This window comes from Vanessa cardui, chromosome 26, assembly GCF_905220365.1.
Source record: "Vanessa cardui chromosome 26, ilVanCard2.1, whole genome shotgun sequence".
Taxonomy (NCBI): domain Eukaryota; kingdom Metazoa; phylum Arthropoda; class Insecta; order Lepidoptera; family Nymphalidae; genus Vanessa; species Vanessa cardui.
Genome location: NC_061148.1, coordinates 7,969,556 through 7,978,525, shown reverse-complemented (window position 1 = coordinate 7,978,525; position 8,970 = coordinate 7,969,556). Strand labels below are relative to the sequence as shown.

The 8,970-nt window shown below is 35.9% G+C and overlaps 1 protein-coding gene across 1 annotated transcript; it reads right to left on the bottom strand.

The window, feature by feature from the left end:
* Window positions 1-8,970, bottom strand: LOC124540673 (proton-coupled amino acid transporter-like protein pathetic). Its single transcript, XM_047118342.1, has 9 exons — window positions 8,938-8,970; window positions 8,596-8,711; window positions 7,969-8,113; window positions 6,986-7,116; window positions 5,672-5,907; window positions 5,129-5,329; window positions 4,684-4,789; window positions 3,584-3,800; window positions 1-393 (listed from the first exon to the last, which is right to left on the bottom strand). The coding sequence occupies exons 1-9, from the start codon at window positions 8,968-8,970 to the stop codon at window positions 196-198; spliced, it is 1,383 nt and encodes a 460-aa protein (XP_046974298.1). The 3' UTR covers window positions 1-195.

Genomic DNA, 8,970 nt, shown 5'->3' with positions numbered 1-8,970 from the left:
ACAAAAGCATTTATTATTTAAAAACAAAACAAAATTAACAAAAAACAAAACAAAATTATACAAACTCAATTACACAATATTCAAACAAATACAAATATCACTAGCAACTCGATCTACACGTCTGACCGTACTAAAATGCTAAATTCGTTACACAACTGAAAATTTACAAACAGCGTTCAAACGCGGGACAAATTTTCAAAATACTTCCGCAATTAGTTCTCTGGCGTTGCTGTATGTACCGACGATGCAAAGAATCGTTCCGAAGATTAATATCGCTACAAACTTCCAGAGTCTCCACATCATGAAACCGAGACCTGGATCGTTCCAGTCCAGGTTCAGTTCGATGAACGCTGGATATATGAAGCCCATGTTTGACAGACAGAAGGAACCCAGCTGGAAATAAAATAGAAGATAAGTTTTTTGGTGCAAAATGCTCAGATGGCCCTGCCATTCCAATCTACATTAACAACTTTTTGGCTTTAGAATAGTAAAGTAAAGTAACAGCCTGTACATTTCCTACTGCTGAGATAAGGCCTCCTTTTCCATTAAGGAGAGTGTTTGGAACATATTCCACTACGCTGTTCCAATGCGGGTTGGTGGAATGCACAGTGGCAGAATTTCGATGAAATTAGACACATGCAGGTTTCCTCACGATGTTTTCCTTCACCGCCGAGCATGAGATAAATTATAAACACAAATTAAACACACACACACACATATATATATATATATATATATATATATATATATATATATATATAGTGGTGCTTGCCTGGGTTTGAATCCGAAATCATCGTTTAAGATGCACGCGTTATAACCACTGGGCCATCCTAGCTCTTTTTTTCTTTTTGGCTTTTGATTATAACATTCTAATCAGACAGCAATTGAAACTAATGAAACTGTATTTATAATGAAATCAAACATCAAATCTTTGTGTTATGATTATAAAAACTTCTAAAAGCGTTTTAGTTATAACGTTGAAAAACAAGTATTTGCGGATCTAGTTAATGATCTACATTTGTATCCGTAACCGTGGATATACATTTTAAACGATCCGGCACATCACTTATATAGTACGACATAACTTAGATGTAAATTCAGTAAAACCAGACAGATTCAATAAAACCGATTACTGCTGATTTATAAAACCATAAGAAATAGCTCCCTACAACAACAGCCTGTAAATTCCCACAGCTGGGCTAAAGGCCTCCTCTCCCTTTGAGGAGAAGGTTTGGAACATATTCCACCACGCTGTTCCAATGCGGGTTGGTGGAATGCACATGTGGCAGAATTTCTATGAATTTTGTCACATGCAGGTTTCCTCACAATGTTTTCCTTCACCGCTGAGCACGAGATGAATTATAAAGACAAATTAAGCACATGAATCAGCGGTGCTTGCCTGTGTTTGAACCCGCAATCATCGGTTAAGATGCACGCATTCTAACCGCTGGGCCATCTCGACTGGAATAGCTCCCTATCCGACGCTAATCATCGCTATAGATTTAGTTTCACACGAGAAAGCAAGTGCATGTATTTCGACGTGTCAAATTGACGAATATATTAGGTCATATGATATTACAAGTTATTACGTTTGTGTAAAGATCATATTCCAATAAGAAATAAGTTTTGATAATTTGGGAGAGCGTACTTAATTCGGATGTGATCGGTTTTACGAATTTTGCCGATGCTACGTCTAACTTGTGTCGCACTACACGTAGAATTCTTATTTATTAACTTGCGGATATAGAAGTTCCGTGTTGTGTTGAGCTGACAGTTATCATGTGTTAATAATTAATTAAGTTGGAGACGGGAAAATTATTCGGATTGAATGATTAATTAGTTCAGGACATTACGGAGGTCAAATTGCTGTTTCAAGATAGAAGAATGTTGAACATATTACTGTACTAAATAAAAACCCAGCTGCGCTCGGATGAAATAAATAAAATTATTTAAATACGGTTCATAATTTACTTCTCATATAAGAAGATTAGAAGATTCTTTATAAACGTTCATCATCCTCCTACCCTTATCCCAATTTTATTTGGAGTCGGCACAGCATGTCTTCTCCTTCCATACTTCTCTGTCAGACGGCATCTCACAAGTAACATTCTTTCTAACCATATCATCTTTCACACAATCCATCCATCGTTTCCTTGGTCGTCCTCTATCTCTATATCCATCCACATCCATGCTCAAGGCCTTCCTCACAATGTGTTCCTCATACCTACGCATTACGTGCCCATACTATGATAGCCGCCTTCCACATAACTTCTCGGCTATCGGTGTCACTTTGTAAACGTTGTGATTATCAAATATATATTTTTTCAAATTAGGTGGTAAAAAATAAAAATTATAATTCTTTACACAGCTTTCTGAACGCACCCGTAAACGTCAAACATGGCCGCCCGTTGAAATGTCATGTCATTGAATTTCATGGATTTCATATCAAAATATCTCTAGTATACATAGTTTAGTTTAAATTAATAGTTGGTTATGTTTTTTGTGACGTGTTAGCTATTTGAGAATTTTGTTATGCTTTTCATCTGTTATTGTTAATTATATTTTTAATTTTCAACAAAAAACAACAACAACAGCCTGTAAATTCCCACTGCTGGGCTAAAGGCCTCCTCTCCCTTTGAGGAGAAGGTTTGGAACATATTCCACCACGTTATTCCAATGCGGGTTGGTGGAATACACATGTGGTAGAATTTCTATGAAATTTGTCACATGCAGGTTTCCTCGCGATGTTTTCCTTCAACGCTGAGCACGAGATGAATTATAAAGACAAATTAAGCACATGAAACAGCGGCGCTTGCCTGGCTTTGAACCCGCAATAATCTCCATCTCGACTCTATTTTTAATTTAATTAAGGTCATTTTATTGGGCCTGCATATTTTGCATATCACTCTATAATGACGACTTTATTTTATTCTGGCATCCGTAACCGGAGAGGATTTAGGTAAAATGATTTCATGGACCATTAAATGGTAAGAGTAGCAAAGATAAATAGAAATAACTGTATGGCTTATTTCTAGTACAGAACAAAAGCAGGAGATTAAGCTGTAAATTTAATCAGATTATTTTTCGAATTTAAAAATCCTTTTTTTTATAACTAGGTAAATTTAAAAAATTGTAATTTTTAACGATTATATTTCTTTTGTCTTTTTTGTAAATTCAAACCAAAATTGTTTATTATACCATTTATTTATTTTCTTCTTGTAAATTTAATTCGTGTAACTTCATTGAATATCAATTTTAATATTTTATTTTTATCTTTTTTTGTTTAGTCCGTGTAATTTAATTTTATCATGTTCTTGATATACCTACTGTTGTTATTGTTTAGTACTAATACATAGTTATCCTCTGTATTGGAATTTGTTAACTGTAATAATTGGCAATCCCGTCATGTTGTGCATGCACCCTTAGGGTTATAATCTGTTCGATACTACTAATGCTTAAGAAATATTCTCTATGTGATTGTAGCCTGTTGTGTTTGCCTTAATAAATAAATAAATAAAGGAATCTATTACTCGTCGAACTGCTTTTTAAATAAGATTTTCTTGAAAATATCTTAAACTCTTACCAATCCAATAAACTTGGTCACAGCTGGAAATATGACAGCTATCACCGTGATGACGAACACAAATAATCCTCTGTACACTCTCTCCCAAAACCAGTACTTCGACGGTTCATACCTCTGTTTAATATAATACCAGACCAGTTCAAATGGAACCCAGAAGTTAAGTGCGAACGTTACGTAGATCATTAGTGCCATCATAACTTTCAGAGCTATCGGAAATCTGTAAATAATAATAATAAAATGGTTTTATACTCCTCCAACTACTCCAACTACTACGCGCTCATAATTCTACGGCTATATAACTCTGGGTACGTACAAGCCACTCTACTACCGCAAAACAGCAAAACATAGCTTTGTTCAAGTTTGAGAGGATTTTTTCTTTTTATGGTATAAGTTGGCGGACGAGCATATGGGCCACCTGATGGTAAGTGGTGACCATCACCCATCGACAATGTGCCACCAACCTTGGGAACTAAGATGTTGTGCCCCTTGTACCTGTAGTTACACTGGCTCACTCGCCCAAACCGGAACATAACAATAATGAGTACTTTTATTTGGCGGTAGAATAACTGATGAGTGGGTGGTACCTACCCAGACGGGCTTGCACGAAGCCCTACCACCAAGTGAAATATGTAACTACAGATACGGATAACATCTTTGTTTTCATGTACATTTTTTGTCTTCATATTAAAAATTGTTGTCGTAAATAGACTACCATTAGATGCAAGCAATAAGCCACGTGATGGTACCATAAAAAGATCACATAAATCGCCAAAGTTCCACCTTTGAGAACTGAGAGGTTATGTCCAATATGCCTGAAGTTATACTGTAATTAATAATCTAATATCGACTATTGATTAGACCACGTGAATTACAAGGACTGAACTGAAGCACCGCGGAAATTTCACGTGTTCAATTTGCGTTTTTAATTAAACTGCCGATCACTGGTAGATAGATATCGTAAGGAAAACTGTTACACGTGTATCGTTTTACACGATTGGAACGTGCTGGAAAGTGATTCAAAGTTTCTCCTTTAGAGGACATATCTTAGTCCAGTATTTGTAGACCATTGCTTTACAGATTATTATTGGAATAAAACTTACGGTTCTAAGGGAAAGTTGAGGGTGACCGGTGACTTCGATTTCTCACCAAAACCCCAGTATCCAAAGAATCCAACGGTTAGTACAATACTGATCACAATGGACATCCCTAAAAGATATCATCACTTAACAATAAACTAAACCAATATGCGAAAAACTTATGCTAGAAAATACAAAGTATTCTGTATGTTGAAAATACATGTCAAAAATAATGTTAGGCTTGGATCTTAACTGAAGATTGCGAGTTCAAACTCGAGGAGTCACCGCTGAACTACCGTATACTTTGTATGTAATTCATGATGCTTGGTGCTGAAGGAAAATGTCATCATGTAATCTGCATATTTTGGATGAGATACTCCCATACCGAGGAAGCATTAGTTCAAAAATGGGACATTTACAGACTTTATATTTACTAACAAAATAAGTACCCAAAGTTTTCGGTACAAACCTCCAGCTAATACAATAGGTATCTTTTTAGGCTCTTCCATGGAATTTTCTATCGCTAATGTGACACCGACCCCTTCCATACTAAACACACAAACTCCAACAAACTCGAAGAGTCCAGCGACTGTTTTGAATATTGGAAATTCTAAAGGTGTCATTTCAGCCGTCTTCACAGCGTAGTACACTGTTGCTCCTGCTACTGTCACTGAAATATAAAACAAAGGAGTTTTTATTCGAATTATTCTATCACAAAAAAATCAAATGTATGTTCTTTTTTTAAAATCATAAAATAATTAATGCTAATTAAAATGTAATGGTATTATTCATAATGCTAATAAGGTGTCAGAGTTAGATTATCTGTAATAAATTGCTCGTCAGTCATGATATCGATCATATAAATGGGAATGTGGTAACCACTTCAATGGTATACCACCAGTCCAAAAATCTGCCGTTTGTCACAGAATAATATTTTAAAATTTTGACGATTCACATTCCTAACGTTACAATTGTTTTCTAAATTCAAATTCACAATGAGAAATCATCTTACCAATAAAAAAATCAGCTACAATTGAGAAAGGCGCCAGATATTTGAGAGTTGTTATCATACAGATAAGAACGCATGGGATCAACAGCATCGCGATATACGCCCTCAAAGGTGGATTGCCCCCTGTGGTGATTTCATCGGTCCCCTCGACCAGTTGCTTGATGGTTTTCGAGATCATAATCTGATACACGCAGCAGGAACCGAACAGATCCACACATATTGTAAAGTCCACAGCGTACCTGGATTTTGTAAAATATTCCATCACTACATCCATTTAATAGAATAAAACAGTCGTTTCGTCTGTCCCTATATCCCTATGAATGCTTAAATCTTTAAAATTACGCAACGGATTTTGATGCGGTTTTTTTAATAGATAGTGATTTAAGAAGAAGGTTTTTTATATATAATACATGGATTTTTTTTAAGGAAAACAGATCATTTTAGAAGTTTCTACTGTGATGTCATATTATTGCCCCCGTGCGAAGCCGGGACGGGTTGCTAGTTAGTAAGAATTATTAAGAAACTATTCTTTACATCACCAATGCCAAAAATCTTTGAAGTTAAGATGTTATGCCTTGTCCTTGCAACAACACTGGCTCAGGGTCAGTGCCCTTCAACCAATACTGTTGTATTGTATGAGTATTGTTGTTTGATGGTGAAACATCTACAACAGAATTCGTGGGTGGTCGCTACCCTTTTTGGGGGTTGCAACCTACCACCAAGTAAATAAATTCACATGCAATTGTATTACATTATTCTGCTTTTATACGCCATCTAATCAGTGTTTTAAATACACAGCAAGAAAATGATTTGATATATTTGAACGCCTGGCTTTTTATTTATTTTTTCATTGCTAAACATTTGCTTTTTTTACTTTAAGGCGCTACGAGTAAGAGCAAATCAGGGCGAGTGTCTCTATCATATTATTTATAACCATTATATCCCTTGCAAAAATTCTATGCACCCCTTCAAAATAGGCTTTCGGGGTCGCTATTAATAAAAATATTTAAATTAATTTGTAACGTACTCGTATATATGTTTTTATGTATGTCATGTCAAAAAAAACACCACCGTTGTCAGAGTTTCGTTCTAGTAAGCTACTTTTTGTAAAAATCTGAACAATGGATTAGATGGAGACTAACACTTCCTTCTTCCAAATACATGTTAAGAATTTCTAGGCAGATAACCTCAAGCATTTTCTACAAGCTCAAGCTGGAGTTTGAACTGACGACGTCGGAATCTACGTCACATCGAGTTATCAGTTCCTGTGTGAGATTACAGAGGAATTTATGACTTGGGTTTTTAAATAGCACCCACCTAAAACATTTGCTGTACTTTCTAAGATTGACGAAGGGACCCGTCTCCAAAGCCGCCTGAGCCAAGTCCGGGTAAGACATAACAGGCACTTGTACCCGACCGTAGATCTTCTGAGCCGACCTCGCGAGAATCTGGACATATTAATAAAGTAAAATATATACACATTAAGAACCCTACCTTTATTTCAAAACTCAAAACTCAAACTCAAATTACTTTAAATTTTCAATATATAAGTATTACACTTTCTTATTGATGATCAATTGAAACACCGGTTCGGAAAAGAAAACACCCTGACCTGAGAAGAACCGGCGAAAGAAACTCAGCGGTTTTTTTTGTCTCATATATTATATAAACAATATAATATGAAATGAAATAGCCAGGAGGCAATCGTTTCATTCCCAAGGTGTGCTATCGATCATAAACTCATTAATTGTATAATAACCTTTTGCACACAAGCATTCCTTAATATTATGTATATTTTTTTAATTTGGCAACAGAGCCATTTTGAACGCTTTCTGAGATCCTGTTGTAAAACCGTACACATTGCCCCACAAAGGAGTTACTGACTCTATGTCTGATTTATGTACTGACTATATAGTCGAGTAACAGGAGAAACAAGTTTGTGTTTGTTCCTTGTACCAATGCTATGAGTATCAAATTTTCCACTCATAATATTTACTTTTTCTAATATACTACATAATATATCGCAACTAACCATAATCACGTCTGAAAGTGACCACTCATTATCCAATCGCTTATAAAAATATATTGTTGTTATAAATATTAAGTCTAAGTTTTGCAGATACAAACGTTTATGAAATATGCTTAGCAATATTATTGTTCGACGATTTTGCTATTACATTCTGCAAGGATTTAACAACTATCATGTCACACTTCAATATCTGAAGGAACAACTTGGAAGCAAATTTTTACGAGGTATAGTTTTCATTTCAAGGTCAAATAATAAAATCTCGTATACTCACCAGCATGCAATAGCTGACGAAGGCTCCAAGCACCACAGTGAGTACGACAGACGTCCACAGCCCGCATTGTTTATAAGATTCGTGTATCGCGACGACACCACCACCCAGGCAACTCTTGACGAGATGGCCGATTGATTCAATCACGCTGAAACCGTTACTAATATTATATTTCTTCGCTGCTGTCAAAGTTGAACGTAATTATCTATCATCTGATGTCCGAAAATCCAGTGCAGCTATTTTTAAGACATTTTCTACCTCAGATTTTGTCAGCGTTTTTCCGAAGCGATACGATTTGGGAATCTCCAAGGAAAGAGCGTAATCTTTCCTCGGCAACACACATGCAATCACCACCACAACCGCCCATAGACAATGACGATGTAAGATGTATTAACCATTCCTTACATCGCCAATACGCCAACTTTGTTAACTAAGTCCCATGTGCCTGTAGTTACACTGGCTCACTCACCCTTCTAACCGGAACACAACATTTGGATGTCACTGTTGGGTAGTAGAATATCTGATATGTGGATGGTACTTACTCAGACGGGCTTACAAAGAACTACCACCAAGTATCTTGCTTAAACAATAATCGTTTGTACAAAAATATTTAAATTTAAAAGTACATACTTGGTTCTCTTGCCAGGAGGTCGAGCGCTCAGGAAGTCGTAAGCTCTAGCAGCATCGCCGGTCGCTTTCAGTTCGTATTTGTGGTGACCACGTCGAAAATTCCTTCCGTCAGTGGTCTTAAATAAAATACAATGTTACATAATAAAAAAACAGCAGTAAATTTTGATCGGGTTAAGTAAATATTTCAATAAATGAAGAGCAATAAAACGTATGACCAACAAAATATATACGCGTTTAAAGTTATACTTCTTCACAGTACGGGTTTGCTTTCATATATGTATATAACATCAGTTTGATGAGTACCTACATGGTACATTTAAATTAGTTAAAGTATGTTCTTACTTCTTTTACTAGAATGTCATATTTTGACCTCAT